Source organism: Papio anubis, chromosome 5 (assembly GCF_008728515.1).
Source record: "Papio anubis isolate 15944 chromosome 5, Panubis1.0, whole genome shotgun sequence".
NCBI classification, from domain to species: Eukaryota; Metazoa; Chordata; class Mammalia; order Primates; family Cercopithecidae; genus Papio; species Papio anubis.
The window spans coordinates 72,074,561-72,098,457 of record NC_044980.1 but is presented as its reverse complement, the minus strand read 5'-3'; the positions used below and the strand labels follow the sequence as shown (position 1 = coordinate 72,098,457).

The 23,897-nt window shown below is 41.4% G+C and overlaps 2 protein-coding genes across 2 annotated transcripts in view; one reads left to right on the top strand and one right to left on the bottom strand.

Moving 5' to 3' along the window:
- Positions 1-219: 219 nt before the first annotated feature.
- On the bottom strand, positions 220-21,169 carry BHMT (betaine--homocysteine S-methyltransferase). Its single transcript, XM_003899858.4, has 8 exons — positions 21,035-21,169; positions 17,174-17,306; positions 13,691-13,809; positions 12,338-12,529; positions 11,538-11,685; positions 6,926-7,108; positions 5,095-5,323; positions 220-1,576 (listed from the first exon to the last, which is right to left on the bottom strand). The coding sequence occupies exons 1-8, from the start codon at positions 21,065-21,067 to the stop codon at positions 1,393-1,395; spliced, it is 1,221 nt and encodes a 406-aa protein (XP_003899907.1). The 5' UTR covers positions 21,068-21,169; the 3' UTR covers positions 220-1,392.
- Positions 12,426-23,897, top strand: part of DMGDH (dimethylglycine dehydrogenase) — a 120,965-nt gene continuing 109,493 nt past the window's right edge. The window contains exons 1-2 of the mRNA XM_017959687.3: positions 12,426-12,538; positions 13,730-13,831. The gene's annotated coding sequence lies outside the window, so the exon portion shown is untranslated. The remainder of the gene's footprint in view (positions 12,539-13,729; positions 13,832-23,897) is intronic.

Genomic DNA, 23,897 nt, shown 5'->3' with positions numbered 1-23,897 from the left:
CACCTGGCCTATTTTTGTTTTCTAGAATTCCCTGTCTGGGTCTCCAGAAAGAGCCAGTAGGGCCTCTTTTCCTTTAAAATACTGCCACCTGCTCCTTTAAAATTCCAGCATACTTGTGAAGTAGGTTTTTCTTTTAAATAGGTGAAGAAATTGAGGTATAGAGGTTTCACGTAAGACTTAGCAAATTGTAGAACCAGGATAAGAATAAAATACAAGCAATAGAGTCTCATTGCTCTTCTTTTTAATAGCTGAAAAGAATTACAATTTCAAAACAGTTCAAACAATTCAAGAATGTTTAGAAAGCAGCATGACCTCTTTTCTAATACACTGAGGGTAGCCATGTTTCTTCTAATAGTCTTGTATCTTCAGGCTTGAGCTCTTGTAGGAGAGTAGATATTAATTATCAGAGAAAAATATCGTAGTTCTCAATCTAGGAAACCAGGCTAGAGTTTAGAGAATCTCTACTTTTTTCTTATTGTATTTTTTAAAAGCTACCAACTAACACAAGCTCACTCTGCTTAGCCTTATGGCCCAGATGCATCTAGTGTTGACCAGGTTGGAGAGGGCTGAAATATCCATCTCTCCTCCCTCCTCCCCATTGGTCTATGTCTTTTACTGGTAGAAAAGTGGGTCAGGAAACAGAAGAACTCTGGAATTCTGAGAGCAGGACTCTGGGTATTGGATATTTATTGATCAAGTCTCATATGACTGACCTGCTTATAAGAATAAACTTAAACAGGATGGTCTCCTTATCTGAAGTGTCCTACAGCAATGTTTTTCAAACTGTGAATCCAAACCCAGTAGTGGGTCATAAAAATCCATTTGAAAGGTCTCAACTAGTGTGTTTTGTAAATGAAATAGAATGAAAAGGAATGGAACAGAAAATGCTAGGATGGATCACACATTTAATTTTGACAGTAAGATGTGATGTGTTTTCTGGGTCATTATATAAATTGTGTTTCTTACTAAGGGTCATGTTCAAAAGAGTTTAGAAGCCCTTTTCCATAGCACTTTCTGTCCCTGGCTGGTTGCTGAGTTCTTTATGACAGTTCATGTCTCATCCTCTTTGCTAGCCTACCAACTTCTTTAAGTGGGATTAACATCTGAATTACTTTTCCTGTGCTCCAGTGATTTCCATAATACCTTACACAGAGTGGGTGCTTAGTGAACCTGTTCAAGATTTACTTTGTACTTATTTTGCTCCTAAGAAAACTTCTAAAACATACTTTAAAATTGTCAAGTGCTATTTGTAATTCTATTTTGTTCAGGTAATAGCAATAATACGTGTAGGATGGCATTCATGAAAGCACTGCTTTTTAACCCTCTTTTCCTTATTTGTAGGAACTGTGGCTCAAACACCTAGAAATTCATCAAAAATAGCCTCCATTGAGGTTACTGTGATTTGAATTTTTGTTTTTCAAAGAGCTCTTTCAGCTGCTGCTCAGTTGTGGCTTCTTTCTGCTGCATCAGCTCGGCTGTTCCTTTGGTCACTCCCCAGCCATCTGGCTTTGACATTGAGGGGTTGTATGGCCGGCCAGAGGCTATCCGAAGATTCTCCCAGTATTCCTTCCTGGCCCTGTGTGAACAAAATACATGACATCAGACTCCTCCCCTAGCTTTGGTCTTTATGTCATGGAACCATTTAAAAATTATATAATATTTTAAATAATTTCATGCAGCACACAAAGTTGCCTATCAGACATTAAAAAGCAAAGGTGTCAATCTCAGCCACCTGTGTGGACAGTCTGTGGTTGTTTGGCTTCATCATGATTCCTGACTCCAAATTTATATGCTACTGATAAACAATCATTTGCTTACACTTATCCACACATTAATACTTAACAGGAAAAGTATGACATACCATTAACACAGTGAAAAAATTATGTGCTCAGGGTAACTAAGCAGCACAGTAGCATCACTAGAATACCCGTGGCAGCTGCTGAACAGCAACAACCAACAGCGGCAGGCTTTCTCTCCATCCGTGATGCCGTGTTTTCATTAAAAGGTTACTGTACATTGTATTTTACTTCTATAGATGAGAAGAAACATCAGAAGCAGTGGAGGGACTGGGAAGCGGTCCATTCTGCTGGATGGCTTTTTACAGTGTTTCCTCTAGAGGCATCTGCCTCATTAACAACGGTTTTTGGCCGGGCGCAGTGGGCTCAAGCCTGTGATCCCAGCACTTTGGGGGAGGCGAGGCAGGCGGATCACGCGAGGTCGAGGAAGATCGAGACCATCCCTGGCTAACGGTGAAACCCTGTCTCTACTAAAAAATACAAAAAGCTAGCCAGTGAGGTGGCGAGCGCCTGTAGTCCCAGCTTCTTTCGAGAGGCTGAGGCAGGAGAATGGCGTGAACCGGGCGGGCTTTACAGTGAGAGCTGAGATCCGGCCACTGCACTCCAGCCTGGGCAACAGAGCAAGACTCCGTCTCAAAAAATTAAAACAAAAACAAAACAAAAAAAAACAATGGTTTTTGTCAGGAGGCCGAGACGGGCAGATCACAAGGTCAGGAGATCGAGATCATCCTGGCTAACACAGTGAAATCCTGTCTCTACTAAAAAATACAAAAAAAACTAGCCGGGCGAGGTGGCGGGTGCCTGTAGTCCCAGCTACTCGGGAGGCTGAGGCAGGAGAATGGCGTGAACCCAGGAGGCGGAGCTTGCAGTGAGCCAAGATCCATCCAGGGCACTCCAGCCTGGATGACAGAGCGAGACTCCGTCTCAAAAAAAAAAAAAAAAAACAAAAACGGTTTTTGTCCTAGAAGGCGCCCTTTGATGTAAAAACTGATATGATTTCTTGTTCTGTTATAAATGCATATTGAGGGAGCCGTCTTTGGATTCTAAGAGTGCATCCATTAAAACACACATTAATCAGGACTAAAAAATCCACCCCCGCCCCTCAATCTGTAAGTCTAAAATTACTTTGAATTTCTTTTTTGAGACAGGGTCTCACTCTGTCACCCTGGCTGGAGTGCAGTGGTACGATCTTGGCTCACTGCAACCCCTGCCTCCCAGGTTCAAGTGATTCTCCTGCCTCAGCCTTTTGAGTAGCTGGGATTGTAGGTCTACACCACCATATCCAGCTAATTTTTGTATTTTTTATAGAGACAGAGTTTCATCATGTTGCCCAGGCTGGTCTCAAACTCCTGAGCTCAAGTGATTCGCCCACCTTGGCTTCCCAAAGTGCTGGAATTACAGGTGTGAGTCACTATGTCCACTTTGAATTTCTTCTTTTAATATATGCACAGGAAAAATTTGGGATAGGAGTACTGTCTATTCCACTTACACTACCTCTCCTTCCTCACATCCTCATGAGCCAGCTGAGTTCACCTTGGTGGTTCTTCCCCAAACCCTGGAAAACTTCTGCACCTCTCACTCTTCAGGTTCCACTTCTGCCCTTCGATTTCCTTTGCTTCCTTCTGGCTCAGGCCTCAACCTGTCTGCTGTCCCTCCTAGCAAGTCTTCTTCACATGGCAATTACAACTTGCTGACTTTCTAATCTAACCTTGCCCTGGACTACCTGAGACCCCACCCCAGGCTCCTCTTTGCCTTTGGGATGGGGTCTGACGTAACTCATGAGCACAAATAAAGAGGCTGCCTCCTCCTCCTTCTTCCAACAAATTCTGTCTCTGCTATTCTCAAATTTCTAGTTTCTCAATGTGTCATTCTCTTTCCACTTCTCAGTGCTTTCCTGAGGGTTGTTCCTCTAGCAATGTAATTCCTATATCAGAATTCAACTCAGGCATCAGCTTTCTTATAAATCCTTCATGCACCCTCCCTCTGCCTTTTGCCCCATGGGACATTAGCTCAGGCCCTGCGCACCTATGCACATCTTCATCCTTGGACTTACTGTATTGGACATTACCTGTTTATCATTCTGCCTGCTAGATTGTTAGCTCCTTGTTTAGCTTGCTACCTCAGCATCCACAACAGCATCTGACAGATAGTTGTGCTCTGTTAATAGCTGCTGAACAGAGTGAAACTGCTACCTTTGCTTGGAGCACCCGTCCTCTACCTGCTTCCTAGTTCTCTATATGGTAGAAGCCTATTGAGCCTTCAAAAGCCAGCCCCAAAACCCTTCTTTTAAAATATCTTTCTGGTAGGCAAAGATAGTCATTCTCTTCTTTTGTTACTTTTCTATCCATACATCTACTAAAGCAGCTACCACAGTATAATACATTGGCTTTTGTATTTGTTTACCCAGTAGACTGTGAGTCTCTAAGCCACAGCTTTTCATTTCTGTATTCCTACTGCCCTGCCCAGTGCCTGACATAAATTTTTTTACTAGTATATTATTCATCTTCCCCATTGGAATGTAAAATCTGAGGGCAAGGACCTTGCCTGTCTTATTTGCCACTGTATTCCCAGCTCTGAAAATCACGCTTGATATAGTATTAGCTTTACTTAAGTGATCCTTAACTCTTAAAAATCAATGCAATTTAAGATTATTGTGCACCACATTAATGGTAATTTACTAGAGCACGAAATCACATTTCATTGCCACTTACATTTATTTACATTCTATATTCTTTTTTTTTTTTTTTTGAGACAGAGTCTCATTCTGTTGCCCAAACTGGAGTGCAGTGGCGTGATCTTGGCTCACTGTAACCTCTGCCTCCCAGGTTCAAGCAATTCTTATGCCTCAGCCTCCCAAGTAGCTGGGATTACAGACGTGCACCACTATGCCCAGCTATTTTTTTTTTTTTTTTTTTTTGTATTTTTAGTAGAGATGGAGTTTTGCCATGTTGCCCATGCTAGTCTCAAACTCCCGAGATCAAGTGATCTGCCTACCTTGGCCTCCCAAAGTGCTGGGATTACAGATGTGAGCCACTGCACCCAGCCTATATTTTTACTTTTTTTTTTTTTTTTAGTTATTTTTCTTTTCAAAATCCAAAATCAGGCCAAATACATTCTATATTCTTAAAACAATCTCCAGAAAACACCTAATAAGGATGCTTTATAAACATCTCTGGGAGAGAATTTGGGGATGACTGATTCTTCATCATCACACAACAAATTCGCTGCGCTCTTCTAAATGGCCCCACTTGAACATATTCATAATCTAAATTAGTTTGGGATAGTAAAAGACGCTTACCTTGCTCTAACCCAGGGTTTGGTGTGCATGTCCAAACCACTTCCCCAGCTGCCATGTTTTTCTGAAGCTGGTGGCAAAAAGCCCCTTTCTGGGGCCAGCTCCTCTGCAATTGCCCTGATGTGGTAGGGCTCAAATCCACAGCACCCGCCAATGTACCGGACCCCCAGGTTGTAGGCTTCTCTGGCGTATTTTTGAATATCCCATCTGGTGGCAACTCTGGGTTCCAGTCCTGTAATAAGTGGCATTATGCCATTAGGCATTATACATTCTTTTCATAAAAATTCAAGATAAGTAGTTACAAGTATGTAATTTTCAATAAATGAATTGTTTTCAATATTCAATTCTTGCTTTTAAGAAAAACTTTGCTACTTTGTGTTATATGTTCACTTTTACATGCTGTGGTATCCAGTCTTCAGGAGAGTCCCAAATGACCTCTGCCTTTTGATGTTTTTCCCTTTGTGCAGTCCCCTCTTGCATTATAACAGGGCTGGTCTGTGAGATCCATAGAATATGGCAGAACAGGCATGTGACTTCAGAGGCTAGACTATACAAAACATTATGGTTTCTGCCTTGTACTTTCTTGGAGCACTCACCCTGGGGAAAGCCAGCTGCCATGTTGCAAGCATCACATGTTGCAAGCATGTTTTCCAGCATCACAGTGAAAAGGCCCATGAGCGGAGGAACTGAGGCCCCCAGTCAACAGACAGCAAGAAACTGACACTAACTCCCAAAAGCCAATTAAGTGAGCTTGGAAGTAGATCCCCCAGCTCCCATCAAGCCTTCAGATGATAATAGCCCTGGCCAATATCCAGACTCCAACCTCTTAGGAGACCCTGAACCAAAACCAGCTAGTTATGCTATCCCTGAATTCTTGACCTGGAGAAACTGTGAGATAAGAAGTGGTTTTTCAAGCTACTACATTTTGCATTAATTTAATGTGTTATACAGCAGTAAGTAACACAGATGCCTTAACTTTCTTCCTTCGTGGTTCCTCCAAAGTGATTGTATTTTATAGTATTTTACTTGCCTAAGGGAGACAAATGCCTTGCCTTTCTTCCTTCATGGTTCCTCCAAAGTGATTGTATTTTAAAATACCTTACTTGCCTAAGGGTCCCTATAAAATATAGGATAGGGTGTAAAGACCTTAGAAGGAAGTAGGCTGGGCATGCCCTGTCCCTGTTAACCACTCTGGCTTAATTTTTGACATCAACCCACCCCCTCTTCCCAAACCTGCTGGGAAACTTTTTCCTTCTCCCTGGACTGCAAGTATCCCCTCACTTCATCTGCTTGGTCTCTTCATTAAAACTTGTTATACAGTCACTCGATGATGGTATCTTGCCTGCAATCCCAAAACTCTGGAGTAGCTGAGCCATATTAAAAATTGGAGAAAAGGACCTTAGAGATAACTGGTCTAACCTTATTTTCCCAATAGGGAATTTGAGAGCTAGAGGAATTCAGAGATTTTCCTAAGGTGACAGGACTTAGCAACAGAGCTAGAACTAGAGCTAAATATCTGCTGATTCCCCCATGGGAGGGCATCCTCACCAACCCCAAAGTATGACTCATTGGTTGCCTATTTAGATACTGATTCACCTCAGGTTTTATATTTAAGTTCAGAGGTCTTTTTTGCTAGCCAGGACCATCCTTTCCTTCTGCTCTTCTCTAATACCCAAGGGGCTTTTGGCTGCAGGGACAGAAACCAGGGACAAGACATGAGGAGACACCAAGCCATCTCTTCACCATGACAAAAGATCTCTGGGCATAGATTTACTTGAGTTTACATGAATATCAAATGAAGATATTGAGATGATTTATCAAATGTTGGTCTTACCAAACGGGAATTCTGGGAGATCGATGAATCCTTGCTTGTTGCAGTCGGGAGTGTGGTAAGCCAAGGGCTGGCTCATCAGGTGAGCTTTCAGTCGGGCAGCCTCCAAGCCCTCTTTCATGAGCTTCACTGTTTGTAAACTAATGGTGGGGTCAAAGTGGCAGTTCACACCAATGATGGATGCTCCTGTGAGTGGGAAGAACATGATAGCCTTAGGGATGCACCACAAACCAGCAGGACCAGCTCTCCTCTCTTCATCAGGAATCAGGAAGCTTTTTTTATATTTTTAAGGCAAAGTCTTACTCTATCGCCCAGGCTGGAGTACAGTGGTGTGATCTCAGCTCACTGCAGCCTCCACCTCAAGCGATCAAGCAATCCTCCCACCTCAGCCTCCTAAGTTGCTGTGACTACAGGTGTATGCCACCATGTCTGGCTAATTTTTTTTTCTTTTTAAATAGATACGGGGTTTCACCATGTTGCCCAGGCTGATTTCGAGCTCCTGAGCTCAAGTGATCCAATGGCCTCCTAGACTGTTGGGATTACAGGCGTTAGCCACCATGCCCAGCAGGAAGATTTTAATTGGAACGATGAACTGGAAGCATAGCACTGGGTCCTCATTCCCCACAAACCTCTCTTACCTTTGAGTGAGAATGATTACTAGCAGGCAGGAAGCGCTTTCTGTGAAAAGTGCTTTGAAGAGTCTGGTATAATTGAAGTGTCATCTTTTTTTGTTTGTTTGTTTGTTTGAGACAGAGTCTTGCTCTGTTGCCCAGGCTGGAGTGCAGTGGCGCGATCTCAGCTCACTGCAGCTTCCGCCTCCCGGGTTCAAGCAATTCTCCTGCCTCAGCCTTCTGAGTAGCTGGGACTACAGGCACGTGCCACCACACCGGGCTAATTTTTGTATTTTTAGTAGAGACAGGGTTTCACCATCTTGGTCAGGATGGTCTCCATCTCCTGACCTCATGATCTGCCCACCTCAGCCTCACAAAGTGCTGGAATTACAGGTGTGAACCACCACGCCCAGCCCTGTCCATCTTTTTTCAAAACAAAAATTATTAGTTTTTTTAAACTTCAAATTTTAGTAGTCAAACTTTCAATGTTTGACATTATGTTGCAAGCACAATAATTTTTCAACACTCCCAGCTGCTAGATTACACCTGTGTTTATCATACTGCTTAACTTGAAGTGTAAATAAATGTTCCTTTTCACCAGGCCAGCTTAATAAGTTCATTAGCCTTCTTGGGCACAGCAGCAGAATGTAATTTAGAAAAAAGTTTTTTAGACATGTGTTTTCTAGAAGGAATTTTGTGTCTAGGATTAATAGTTTGGGGAAAAAGAATCTCAAAAATCCTTTGACTTCAGCTACTCAATGTGGTTACTAACCTATTAGTCATTTTGACAAGCTTTTAATTTACATTTCAGCCTCCCCAGACTCACAACTATATGGGATTGTCTTCCTGTAGTATTCTTGTAAAATTTGGTGTTGTGAAGTTTGATTTAGTGAGAACAAAATATGTTTTAGATATTCCATTTTCTTCAAAAACTTTCTTTATAGTCATTATGTTCTTAACTATATTTGGACCAAAGATGATTTACCATGGCAATCACTAGACATGATTTTGGAAGTTTCCTCCTCCAGAAGATTTGAGAGGGCATCATGACATAATAATTCTTTACTCTATCCTCTCAAAGTGGGAGGAATTCCCAAATAGGACTTTTCTTTCTTTCCTTTTTTTTTTTTTTTTTTTTTGAATTTTAAAAATTGTGGTAAAATATATATCATGTAAAACTAGGCATTTTAACCTTTTAAAAAATTTTTATTTTTGTAGAAACAGGGCCTCATTATGTTGCCCAGGCTGGTTGTGAACTCCTGGCCTCAAACGATCCTCACACCTTTACCTTCCAAGGTGCTAGGGTTATAGGCATGAGCCCCTGCATCTGGCCCATTTTAGCCATTTTTAAGTGGCATTAATTAGGTTCACAATGTTCTGCAACTATTATCACTATTTCCACATTTTTTTCGATACCCCAAAGAGAAACTGCACCCATTAAGGACTAACTCCTTATTTTCCGCTTCTGCTAGCCCCTGGTAACCTCGAATCTACTTTCTGTCTCTGTGGATTTGCCTATTCTAGATATGTCATATAAACAGAATCATATGATATTTGTCATTTTGTGAGTGGCTTAGTTTACTTAGCATGATGTTTCCAAGGCTCATCCCTGTTGTGGCATGTTTGAGAACTTCATTTCTTCTTATTGCTGCATGATATTTCATTGTATGGATACACCACATTTTGTTTTATCCATTCACCTGTTGATGAACTCTGAGGTTGTTTCTAAAGGACTTTTTTGGGCCAGGTGTGGTGGCTCATGCCTGTAATCCTAGCACTTTTAAACTTCCTTTTCTGTTCTAGACTTTCAATACCATCTATACCCAGATCTCTCTCTCTTACCCTGACCTTCCCATTGGGCTCCAGACCTGAATATTGTGGATATATACAAGTTTCCAGAAGTAAATATACTTGTATGTGTGTGTGTATATATATATACTTGTATGTATAGATATACTTGTATGCTTCATATATATATATATATATTCATCAAATTGTGCATACATATACTCACAAGTATATATATCCACAAAATCCAAGTCTGGAACCCAGTAGGAAGGTCACTGATACCAACTAAGCTATAAACTGTTGAAAACCTTTGGCTACCTTTTTTTTTGGATGTTGTGCTGCCAGAGTTTCTCTCTCCTTGCTGAACTTCATTCTATTAATAAATTAATAATATGTTGGCTATTTATTGGATGTCTTTTAGGTATAAGCCTCCTTGCAAGAGATTATAGAGAAGTAGAAATAGAGGACATTGTTCCTGACATCAACGATTTTATAATTTAGCACAGGGTTTTCCGAGGTTTGGTCCATGAAAATAATGTTCCATGATCAATTAAGTTAGGAAGTAGCTGTTCACTACATCACCTTCTTGAAGACTAGGAATATATGTGAACATACCAAAGATTTTGATAAGTTCCACAGTAAAGATACCTGCTTAAGGCTGGGCGCGGTGGCTCACACCTGTAATCCCAGCACTTTGGGAGTCTGAGGCGGATGGATCATGAGGTCAGGAGTTCGAGACCAGCCTGGCCAACATAGTGAAACCCCGTCTCTACTGAAAAATACAAAAAATTAGCTGGGCATGGTGGCGGGTGCCCGTAATCCCAGCTACTCGGGAGGCTGAGACAGGAGAATCGCTTGAACCTGGGAGGCGGAGGTGGCAGTGAGCAGAGATCACGCCATTGCACTCCAGCCTGGGCGACAGTGTGACAAAACTCTGTCTCAAAAAACAAAACAAAACAAGATATCTGCTTAATTCGGTTCAGCGCAGCCTTTTCTAAATGTAGTTAACCCCAGAACCCTGTTAACATTCTCGCTGACTGGAAACTAGACTGAGGCTATTCTTAATGAGTGGTATAAACAGCAGATGTTACAATTGCTGAGAGGAAAAAGTGATCACTTGGGGTAGGAAAAATTATGTAAGGATACATGGAAGTATAATTTGAACTAAACATTGGAAGATGGACTAGATTTACTAGACAGATTATTTGTTAAGGACCTATTATGTGCTACATGCTACGCTAGACACAGGATACTCAGTACTGAACTAAACAGACAGTCTCTGCATTTATGGATCTTATAATCTAGTGAGGGAGTCAGCCATTAAACAGTTAAACAAATGAGATAAGTGAGAAGTGCTATGAAGAATATAAACAGGATACAGCGATATAAAAAATTGTAGCCATCTACTCTGTACAGAATGAGGGAAGAATTAGATGCAGGCCATGCATTCATTCCAATTAACAATGGGGATAATGAAGGCCTCTTCTGATCTTTCTACAAAAAGTTAACTTGCCTCTCCCCTAGTTGTTGTATTTCCCCATGAAAAATTATGATTATACAATTTTGTCCCTAAATCTAAATCTTTGTTATTATTAATGACAAGTATGAAAGTTATTTTCATGAAAAATCAGGAATTGGGTAAAAATCAGAGATTAAACAAAATGCTAGTCAAAATTTCTCTATTATACAGAGTGAGTCAGGCTTTTTCCCTGACAATTATTTTCTGGGTTTAAAATGGGGCAGTTTTGAAAACAGTCTGTGGGTTTCTTCTAAATGAAATGAAACCCAATATTTGGAATGGATTTACAATTATACAAAAGATATACTGGGTTGTCAGTGTTTTATATCAAAGGATTTTCTGATTTATTATACCAATTATAAAAAGCAAAATATACTAGTAATTTATGAGACTGAAAAACTTTGGCAAACAGGGCAACTAACTTAAAAGTTATTAATGTTTAAAGACCTTACTTGTAGATGTTAAACCTCCAGCTAGGGCTAGTTGCTCCTTTCAGAAGCCTGGTGTGTGTGTATGCATGTGTGTGTATTTTTAAAACTTTTTTCCATCTGGGATTCAATAATATCAATATTCTTACAAAAGTAAATTAATGGTTTTTATGTTAACGAAAGTAGTATACACTGATTTGTAGACAGATGTGCACTCGTGTGTTCTTTTAAGACTTACTAATCACAAACTGATTGAAATCTGTCATCACCTGCTTTCACCAGGCGCACTGCACACTCGCCGGGGGGCACGCCATGCAAATCTCCTTCCGGGCCAATGCACATGGTTGCTGCCACAGGTTTACCAGATGCTATCAAGGTTTCAACTGCCCACACAGCTTCTTCAACATGTTCAAAATACTGGAATCAGTTAAGGTTAGAGTACTTTTAATATCGTTTCTCCCAAAACAATTTTTTTTTTTTTTTGGGACAGAGTTTCGCTCTTTCACCCAGACTGGAGTACAGCTCACTGCAACCTCCGCCTCCCATTTTCAAGCAATTCTCCTGCCTCAACCTCCCAAGTAGCTGGGATTACAGGTGCACGCCACCATGCCCAGCTAATTTTTGTATTTTTAGTAGAGACGGGGTTTCACCATGTTGGCCAGGCTGGTCTCAAACTCCTGACCTCGTGATCCACCTGCCTCCCAAAGTGCTGGGATTACAGGCGTGAGCCACCACGCCCAGCCTCTCCCAAAACAATTTGAAAACGTGTTCTATTGCTTAAAAACTTCATTATTACTGTTTTCAAACTTTGAATTGTGACCCATTAGCATTTTTTAAATGAAATAGAATGATTTCTTACTATAAATTGCAGTCAAAAAGTTGGAAAAACACCATATCAGATTAACTGAATCAAATTTATCAGAAGCCCTGAATTGGGAAACAATTTCAAAAACTAAATATTACTATTACTAGTTATGATCGTCACCTAACCCCACACAGTACTCTTGAAAGCCAAAGGTAGAGAAAATGTACTAGGTGTATTTGTCTTATCTTTCACATTATTCTTTACCTCTGCAATCAAGAAGTCCACGTTCTTCTTCATAAAAACCTCTAACTGTTGCAGAAATACTTTTTTGACTTCAGTTTCACTCTTGCAGCTAAGGTATGAAGGTGTCTGACTCACTCCTCCTGCTACCAAAGCATCTCCTTCATCAGCCACTTGTCGGGCAATGTCGCAAGCAGCTTCATTGACTTTCTGCCCCTAAAATGGGTGAGTATATGAGACTTCTAAATTTTCATGTGAAATGGAAATAAAATTATTATTCAAACATTCACATCTTAGTTGTATATTTACAATAGTATCTTATTCCAGAAAATGACTGTTATGGAATAGTTCAAAGCTTTATACCAAGTTGAACAGTTTGCAATAACACTAATAATAGTGATAGTAACAATAAATATATATTATATATGACATTACATTATACCAAAGATGTGTGAGATTGTAAAAGTGTTTACATCGAAGGATGTTATCTGGTATCTTCCAGTGCCTAAGATGCACTTAGAAGAGTATCTAACAAATAGTAGTGGTGGTGATGATTTGCTTTAATGAAATTAAATTTAAATAACTATAGAATTCAGGACATTTTTGTATGTATATTCTCAATTAACAGATAAGTGCATAACTAATAAGGTCTTTTTTTTTTTTTTTTGGGACGGAGTCTCGCTCTGTTGCCCAGGCTGGAGTGCAGTGGCCAGATCTCGGCTCACTGCAAGCTCCGCCTCCCAGGTTCCCGCCATTCTCCTGCCTCAGCCTCCTGAGTAGCTGGGACTACAGGCGCCCGCCACCTCGCCCGGCTAGTTTTTTGTATTTTTTAGTAGAGACGGGGTTTCACCGTAGGTCTTTTCTAATTATTTAGACTTTAAAAGTTGTTTGTTATGCTCAACAAACAAAAAGCTCCCCAAACCTAGCACTGTATACTCATGGAATTTTGGAAACCTCAGCCTTGATGGGGTAAAGGGGTTGGTCCAACATCACAAAGTAGATGTGGTTGAGTCAGGCACTATTCCAGGTTTACTGATTTATTATGCCTACGATCTTTCCTCTAGCCATGCTACATTTAAAAACATTAAGGACGAAAGAATTTGTAAGGATGCCCAATTTACTCAGCAACTTAGGAGACTAGGAGAATCATTAATCATTAAATACCTCTTCTTTCATCTGCTTTGCTAAATGCCTCTTTGTTAATTTTGGGGATTACAGCTAAATAAAACCTAAGGCTGTTATTCACGCCTCTCATTTTTGTATTATTAGAAATAAAACGAAACTCGGAAGAGGCTGAACCCTTTTCTCTATGGGAGCTTTGTTGATGCAATGGGTCAACAATATCCTTCTAAAAGTTCCACAGCTGGTTTTACTCACAGATATCTTCTCTAAGACATAGTTTCCCCTGTTCTCCAGCTTGTCTTCACTCGCATAGAAGGTGAAGGTCTGCATGACGTTTGAGCCAGCTCTGAGGAACTCTCGATGAAGCTGGCGAACTGGGAGAGCGAAAGAGGAAAGGTATAATTTCTGTTTCGTAACCCACAGTGTTTTCAAATGGCTCTCAGATAAACAAGCAGGAAAATAACTGCTTGAATTTCTGGTTGCTTGACATTTGCACATCTTAGGGGTAGATGAGAGGTAGATCTGAAGTCTCTTGGCAACTCCTGCAAACCTGCTGTGACTAGATGAATGAGTGGCCAGGGGATGCTCGTATTCCTGTATTTGCTCATCTTGTTCATTGTTTACTTTGTTTATCATTCATTGACTGTATTTGTGGATGGCACCCATGGACACAAGGGTGAACAATCCAGTATCCTGTCTTTGGACAACTTTACAGTCTGTCTAGAAATAACTAACTACAGCACTGCATGGTTGGGTTATGCAGGAAGAAGGGATCATTTCTACCCAGGACATGGGGCAAGGAGGTGAAGGAGGTCTGAAGATGAGGAATCATTTGAGCTGCACTTGGAAGAATTCTGTGCTATTGCCAGGCAGAGAAGGTGGGGAAGGGAATTCCCTCCAGAGAGAACAGCCTGAGCAAAGATAATAAGGCAGGAACAGGCATAGCATTTGGGGGAATGACAAGTACTTTGAATGGCTGGAGTTGATGAATCAGGGAAATATTTAGTTTTTAAGCAACTGGATGATGTGATTAGTACAGTCTTTTCAAAAGATAATTCTGGTAGCGGGGTGAAATAAGAATTGGAGCAGGATTTCCAAGCACAGATCCATGGATGCATGCCAAATGGCAAGGTTTTTTTTGTTTTTTTGGTTTTTTTTTGTTTTTGTTTTTGTTTTTGTTTTTGAGATAGTTTTATTCTGTCACCCAGGCTGGTGTGCAGTGATGTGATCTTGGCTCACTGCAACCTCTGCCTCCTGGGTTCAAGCAATTCTCTTGCCTCAGCCTCCTGAGTAGCTGGGACTACAGGCGCCTGCCACCACGCCTGGTAATTTTTTGTATTTTCAGTAGAGGCAGTGTTTTGCCATGTTGGCCAGGCTGATCTTGAACTCCTGACCTCAAGTGATCTCCCCGCCTTAGCCTCCCAAAGTACTAGGATTATGGGTGTGAGGCCTCCAAATGGCAAAGTTTTATCAGCTGGAGGAATATGGTGGGATTTTTTTTCCCATATAGCTAAATGTATTCAGTTTAATAAATTATCATTTGTTTTAAAATAGCTGTCCTAAGCTATGGTTGCCCATTAGATCCCCTGCAAACTTTTTTTAAAATTATGGATTGGAATGTCAAATCCACAGATATTCTGATTTAATTGGTTTGGAGTGAGGCATAGGCATCTTCTTTTAAAAGCTTCCCCAACCCATCTTTGTTTTCAGCCTTGTCAAAAACTGCCATTGTAAGATAGTGGGAAAAAACTCCTTTTATAAAATGACAGTGAAACTTGGATGATGGTTGTTTTTGTTAGGAGAATTAACTGGGCAAAGTAAGAAATCAGCATGCTATTAATATATCAGCTCCTGAAAATTATTTTGAAATTTCAGAGGTTTATGAAATCCAAAAGTCCAGGAGCAACTATATGAGAGGCTAGGAAATTGCTAGGACGCTGAAGTTCTTAGCCCTTGGGACTAACACAGGAGATGAGTCTATACTCATCTCTTGCATCCCAGAGGCCTAGTACAGTAGAGTGCCTGGAACATAGAAACCTTGGTTTTTGTTTGTAAATAGATGAATACATAAGTGAAAAAAGCTTTTAAATTTTAGAAAATGGATTTGTAAGCTTGTAGTCATTTTCCATGATTTTTTAAATCATAGAAAGTTCTCAGTGGGACCTCAAAAGCATCCCTAAATTAGTGGGCTTCAAACTTGTTTTATAATAACAGAACCAATTAAAAATATAGGGAGTCCCATATATCAATCAGATAAACCCAGAGCTGCTGTGGTTGGAGAGGACTGAAAGGCCTATATACTAGGTTTCTGGATGCTAGGAAGAAATGGTTTATAACTATGAAGTCCACTCACGTGGTCCTTGGGTGGATTTCCAGAGATTTCATGAAAAAACCCTGGAAATGTGTGCAAATTGTTATGTATAAATACATTTTACAATGCAGAAGGTCTATAAACTTTTATCAGATTTTTCCATAGGGCAGTGATCTCAAACAGTTGAAGACAACTCCTCACTCTTGATTATTCATCATACTTCTAAAACTGCAGTAATTCTCTAAGTATGATCCATCTTAGAGTCACCTGGGGGCAATTATCAGAAAGGCAGATTCCTCAAACTCTTCCAGACCCCAATAACCTGAATTCATTGCTGAATTAAAACTGCTTCCACTGGGTGCAAGAACCATAACTTTGGGCATGAACTTTAGCAAGAGAATGAGGCTGGTAATTTCTGAGTATCCTTTCACCTACATTTTCCTGATCACAAGGTTCCTAGGTTCATCCTCTAACCCATAATACGATAGGACTAGTCCCTTTTACACAATGATGTCACCTATACTAATTGATTACCTTCATTTTGTGGCCTTAACTCCTTATTATATTACTTATTTTAACATCATAGAAGCTAAGTATACATTGATACATGATTACATATGTACATAGCATAGTTGGAGATTAGCCTTATAGATTTAGCTTGAGAAATGCAAGTTTTTGAAATTCCACAGTAAACTCTAAAAGGTCGAATAAAATTCTGAAGTATTTCTTCAGTTGGGTAAGTTTGCAGCAAAACCATTTGGGGGCAAAATATGACCTGAACCAACATGAAGGTATTGATAAACATGTTTCAGTTAGTAAAGGTAGTCATATATTGTGATGCAAAAATGTATTAATGTGTTTCAATGGGGGCTGCTTCAGGGTCCATTGGGAATGTTACATAATATGCTACTGTATTAACTTTCTAACGTCCCCAGATTCCTGGATTCCAAGACACATGTGGCCCCAAAATGTGGTTTGGACAGGGGATTGTGGGCCTGTAGCATAACCACTCCTTTCTTGTTGCCTAGAACATGAAAAAGTCAGGCCCAGGCACCGGATATATAAAAATGTTGCAGGTGAGGTCCAGCTTGCAGGAAGACTCTTCGGGGTTTCCATCAATTCTAGCTACCACTCAGTCTCAATTACAAAAGCACTGCAAATACACACAATCATTTGCATAAAATAGCTCAAGCGATCCTCCTGCCTCAGCCTCCCAAGTAGCTGCAACTACAGGCGTGCACCACCATGCCCAGCTAATTTTTTAAAAAACTTCTGAGAGACTGGGTCTCCCCGTGTGCCCAGGCTGGTCTTGAATTCCTGGGCTCAAGTGGTCTTCCCACCTCAGCCTCCTGAGTTGCTGGGATTACAGGCGTGAACCACCACACCCGGCTCCTTTATGAGAACTTACAATAGAGCTCTGCACCAACCTGCTTCTGGGTGCTCCACAGCAGCTTCAGGAGTCCAGGGTCCTGCCTTTACGTAGCCCCTCTTCTCCAGTGCAAAGACAAACCCTCCATCTCCAATCACAATCTCTCCAGCATTTAAACGTTCTAGGATGCCCTAAAATTACAGATGAGGGAGGAAAAGGAGTTACTTGAGTGTTTAAGAGAATTTTCTATTTTTATTATTTTTGCTAATATATTCTTGGAGAGGTGTGGTTTATTTTAGAATTTTCAGAGAAAAATTTATATTTTATATATACATTTATGGCTATCTATAAGACAAACAACCAGAATGCTCATAAAATAAACATTTGTGTATTCCTTTGTATGTGCTGGGGTTGGGGGGGTCTTTCAGAATATGTTAAAGAGTGTTTGAAGAATACCATGGGAGGTGTGTTTCAAGAACTATCTGCTGAGGGATTAAATGAAAAGATTTTGTTGTAAAGCCTCAAATCTGCACTTAAGCACAGATTCTTAAAATGGTAAATACTAGTCTTCTTACTCTATCAACAAGCTAAAGAGAGGGTTAAAATTGTTAAACAAGTTGAAATGGCATAGAATGCTTTTTTTTTTTTTTTTTTTTTTATTTCTTAGAGACAGGGTCTCACTATGTGCCCAGAGGAACTTGAACTCCTGGGCTCAGAAGATCCTCCAGTCTCACCCTTCCCAGCAGCTGAAACTACAGGCTCGTGCCACAGTGCCCAGCAATGCTATTAAGCCATTTTATTTTAAGACTGAAAAGGTGGCCAAATCACTCAAAGACTTCTATCTTTGGTGTTAACATTGAGTTTCCGCAACAGTAGCTGTGCTATACAGACCAGGTTATGAGTGTGCGCATTCTGTACTCTATGATGAGAACAAGGAAGAAACAACTAAATAAAGTATTTGTTGAATGATTTTCAGCCCAATCACCATACTTATTCCATTTACAATACTGTGCAGTAATCACCCTGTTGTTCTATAGATAAATTTGGAATTAAGTATTTTGAAAGGGTTTTGTGAATTACAAAGTAATTCTCTAGTTTAATAGTTTTTTTTTGTAATTTCAAAGAATCATAGACTTTAAAAATAAATAGTATTCAATTCAACTGAGATCTCTCTCTCATTTCACAAATGAAAAATCAAGACCCAGAGTCCCTGAGTAATTTATACATGGTCTTCCAGATGGGGAGCATAGGGCTTCCTGATTCTTTTATGCTTAAATAATATCTATATTTGATTTTAAATGGGATTAGGGGTGGCGGGACAGCCCTGAAAAAAAACTATATAGTGTAAAGGAATAACTTGGGATGTATTTACCTAGTGTGTTCCATTTACTACCAATAACAGTGGATAAAACAAAAGCTGACATAACAACAAGCATTCCAGAAATCTGTGAGAGGCAGTCACAGGATTTTGTATCCCAATTCTTTGCCGCCTTCTTAGAACCTCCCTCATTTTCATTCTCTTCCCCTCCACTGCCCCTTCCCATGCCATTTGGACAGCTGGTGCTCAGAGAGAGGAAATAATTGACATTTCACCAGACAGAAGCAAAGTGGTAGGATTATGCTGTGTGTTCCCTAATATACCTTTCAGATCAAAACATTTTCAAGCCATAATGTTGAAGCCATGTTATCTTCCGGGAGCCCATAAAATAACAAAGCACTACAAAAATATAAATGGCTCACATGTCATTTTGAAATCCAAACATTCGTCATGATTGCAACGTGTCTAAATGTCACATCTGAAAACTACAACTTTGATTATGACCTAATTAACAAGAACAACAATAATAAAATATATATATATATATTTAGTACCTCAACATTTTAATGTGCAGCATAGCTAAGGATCTGATGTTGGGTGGCAGGGTGGGTAGTGGCGATTCAACTACTATGTGGTTCATGCACTTGTTGAGTGATTCTCTGGAAATGCTATCTCTTACATTCTATTGCATTTTAAAATTATCTAGACTTCAGGATTTTCTGTTCCCAAGCTAAACAGACTTTTTATAAAACGGAATGTGCTATGAAAAAAATATACTGTTTTGTGAAAAAGTATTACAAAACAGTATGTGTAATATCAGCCCATTTTTGTTTAAAAAGTACATATTTGCCTCAACAACAAACTAGCAGAATATACACCAGAATTTAACAGGCACTGTTCTTTGTGCTTTACCTAGTTGTTTATAATGAACATGTGCAAGCTTTGTAACATTTATTTTAATTTTAAACTCAAATGTGTAGACATGTTATTGTTCATATATTGTTTTAACACTGACATATGCATGGAAACAAGTTACTGAGGAAACTGTTTTTTTCCATCTTACATTCATCTGTTGCTTAGATAATTCTATAAAGATAATTCTTTAAAATGCTAGATTTTCTGAGTTTGAGTTTGGGGAATAAGTTAGAATTACATGGCTATGAGAATGGGGACAAACAAAAAATATCTACGTCTATATCTATATCTATAGGAATCATCCTTCCCAGTCTCTACGGACTATTAATTTAGTACACTTAGGGACTGGCGAGATTCTCACCCTCCTTGGACTGGTGACAGTCCATAGTCCTTTGCCATCTCAGCACCCACTCATGCCATCAACATGATGATGCATTTAGAATCTGTAACCGAATTGACCTTCTTCCTTGTGTAGAGGTCTTTTGATTTGGGAGGCCATCCCTTTAGAAACTGGGCACACCTCAGCTGGTTCTCCAGCAGGGCAGGCACTGGGATGACAGCTGGACCTTTCTCACTGTTCTTACAGCCCAGAGGATGCAGTTGGCCTGGCCCCCTCTGCTGCCTCCCTACCATTTTCCGGGGGCCTCTGTCGTGCCAGGCCTGGGACTGGGCATTTTGATACCAAAAAGGTCAAGTTTATTCCCTCCTCCCTCCATCCTTCTCTCTCTTCCCACCCGTCCAGTCTCATTCCACGGCAGTCAGTCCATCTATCCATCCGTTCGTTCCCCAAATTAGAGGAAGGCCTACCATCTGGACTGAAAACACTTCTCCCAACAAGCCACTGGGAAAGCCAACAGATGGATTTGTTAATCTGGAGCTGGAATTGGGTTTTACAATTTCATCGACAGCCCTTCCTCAGTATCTTACAGCCACTCTGCCCATTTTTTCTTGAACCATGTTTTCGAGGCTGACATTTCGGATGACATTTTTCTGTCATCTCGGACATCAAATTGTCTGTGAAAATCTGCAATCACCCAACCAGCGCCTAGGCCTTGGGTACAGCTAGAACCCGGCGGGGAGGCGGCGACACCCGCGGTGCGGGTCCAGGAAAATGTCGGAACCAGCGCCACCCACTCCTCCCCGTTATGTGCGCGCCGGGTGCAGAGGGCGATCGCGGCCGCCCCCGCAGACACAGATGCGGAGCGCGCCAGGCGCGCTACGCAGCTCAGTGCTGACAGGATATCGCGCCTGTGGGGCTAAAAGCAGTGTCTCTGGGGAGTTTTTTGGTCTTGGGGTGCCAGGTTCAGAAGGTATTGGGAGGCTTGGAGTTCTGGGGACACCCAGGCGTCGGGGATGGCTCAGAGGGTGCCTTTGGGTCTGAGGGGCAAGGATCACAGAAATCTGGGGCGCACTCTGGTCCAAACGGGGCTGGGGCTGGAGGGGAGAGAGAGGCGCTCTGAGGACGCCCTCTGAACGTGGGGCAGGCGTGGAGAGGCTCAGAGGCGCCTTGGGGTCCCGCTGGAGAAGTTCTGGAAGCTCATTCTGGTCTGAGGCTAAGGGAGGGGAGCGAGCAGGAGGATGATGGGTCGCAGGCAGGGTCCGAGGGCCCCTCTGCGCTCCCAGAGGCTGGGGTACAGAGCAGGTGGGAGGGGGAGGAGAGGGTCCTCGGGTCTCCTGGAGACTCACCTTCTTGGCCTTTTTGCCCCCAACGGGTGGCATCTTCGTGGTGTCCAGACAGGTGGTCGACACGGATGCGGACCGACTAGGCGAGCCTTCGCGCTGCGCAGCCCCAACCTGCTTCGAGTCCGCAGCCTGCCTCTTTATACCCGCAGTTGGGCGCGGGGAGGGCCTCCCAGCCACAGCGCGGGCCAGCGCGGGCCTTGGGCGGGAACACGCCCACCAGCCCTTCATCAGGCCCGCCTCCTGTTGGGAACCTAGCTTGCCAAGGAGGTGATCCAGATTGTTCACCCGAATGGGTGGAACCACCGAAAAGTAAGATAAGAAAAAGCGATGTTGCCACTCGCTTAGATTTCAAACCTGCCTAGCGTCCCTTTTGCCTCTTGCACTTTTGCCCCGACCCTAACCGTCCTCTTGCTCTTCTGCACTATGGCCCACTTAGGCTGCCAGAGAGGCCTCTGAGAAGTCCATTAGATGCTCAAATATTTGTCAAAGGCCAAGGCGTCAAGATTATGGAATTTGGGGATGGTCCTGGAAGATCTTCAGCCTGGAGTGTGATCTCCTGTGTGATATACATCCAGTATAACGGGACACAAATGTGGCTTTAATAGAGGAGTCCAATACTAACCCTGAATTGGCGGGTATGTTCAAAATGACCTTATACACCTATACCCAAACATGCCTTGCAGTTTCTAATAATACAGTAGTTTCTAATAAGAATATGTTTGTAATATTTAACAAGGACAGACTTTTAACATTTATAAATGGAAGCAGAAATGTACTTTGAAGACTTCAAAATTCAGCAGGAAAACGATATAAAAACATAGACATTAGAAAAACTGGAGGGAATAGAGATGTTAACAGTAGTTACCTATTGATGGCGGAATTAAGTCTAGTTTTATTTTATTCTTCATGTTTCACTGTATTTTCTAAAATATTTTTATAATGAGAATACATTGATTTTAAAATAATAAAAACATTACTTTAAAAAATGTACAGCACGGCCGGCACGGTGGCTCATGCCTGTAATCCTAGCACTTTGGGAGGCTGAGGAGGATGGATCACCTGAGGTCAGGAGCTCGAGACCAGTCTGGCCAACATGGTGAAACCTCGTCTCTGCTAAAAATACAAAAATTAGCCGGGCGTGGTGGTGGCCGCCTGTAATCCCAGCTACTCGGGACGCTGAGGCAGGAGAATCGCTTTAACCCTGGGGGCAGAAGTTGCAGTGAGCGGAGACTGCACCATTGCACTCCAGCCTGGGCAAAAAGAGTGAAACTCTGTCTCAAAAGAAGAAAACATGCACAGCATGATAGTAAATAGCCTACAGAACAACGAAATACCTGAAACACAGTTCAGAAAATTTTACCCAAATAAAAGCATGTGAAAAATTCTGTATGTGGACAAAGAACCTCCATCTCAACACATGCAGAGAAGAAAGTTACTGCAACACCTGATGAATTAATACAAATTTAACTGCTAAAATGACGTGTGTTTGAAATACAACTGAGGAAGTAAAAATGCCCTTTTGCTTCTAAGTATGTCAAGTTTAAAATGGAAAAAAGAAATGAAAAGGTGAAAGGATATACTTTCATTCAAATGATCTATTATTTCATCGGCTCCTCCACCCCCAACTGTGATCTGGGGTCAGCAAGAATGAGGCATGAGGTAATGTCATTCTTCACAGTACCTAGATTTTTTTTTAAAAAAACTATGAAGGCGCTGGAGTATCTGAATAGGTAACGGTTTAGTTAGTTAATGCGTTAACTGGTTAAGGTATTCACCTGGTGAGCACTGGTGAGATAAACAGGTCTAGAGCGAGCCCGGCGGTAGCTGCAGGGAGCAGCCACAGTGGTGGGTACCCGGCACCAGGGGGCGGTATCAGCTCTCTAACAATATTATTGAGGCTGAAAGCCGAGTTTCCCATTTTCAGTTTCCTCAAAATGTGGCACAACTTGGGAGAAATTTTAACCTAGTAGCATTAAATTTACAAATGAATTATGAATTTTTAATAGGTAATGTAGACACATGGCAAAATTTTTACTTTTTTTTTTCTTTATTTCTCCAAGAAAAAAACATGGAAAAAAAAGTTTTAGAAGCCTTTCCCCAGCTGCTGTTGCAGATCAAGTCCCCTCCCTGGAGGTAACCACTATTGCCTGTTAACCATTCTTGCAGAGGAATTTTTTGCGTACCTAAGTGTATAGATGTATATAAAAGGATTTGTACTCGAACATAGGGAATTTTCGTTTTTTTAAAAAATTATCCACTCCCAGCTTTTCCAGAATGATTTATAGGCGCTGTCAAAATATTTTTGTTTTTCCTGGGCCTCTCAAATTTGTTGTCCTAACTATCCCATGCCCCCACCCCCAATTAGATCCATTTAAAAAATTATTTACCTCCTCTTTCCATACTAGATGATAATATCCACCATGTATGTAAAAGGCACTGAGCCTTTTACTCACACATTATTTACCCCCCACAGCTCTGTGAGGTGGGTGTCCACTCTTTGTTCTCAAGAACCACGAAGTTAGGGAGTTAGAAGGATCATTAGGACGCTCCCTGAAGTTCCTTTGCCCCATTCCCAGGTAACTAAGTCTGTTTGGATACCACTTAGGAAGTGAGGTTTTTTGCTTGTTTGTTTGTTTTTTGAGACAGAGTCTCGCTCTGTCACCCAGGCTGGAGTGTAGTGGTGCGATCTCGGCTCACTGCAACCTCTGCCTCCTGGGTTCTAGTGATTCTCCCGCCTCAGCATCCTGAGCAGCTGGGATTACAGGCCGGCACCACCACGCCTGGCTAACTTTTGTATTTTTTGGTAGAGACGGGATTTCACCATGTTGAAGAGGCTGGTCTTGAACTCCTGACCTCAGGTGATCCG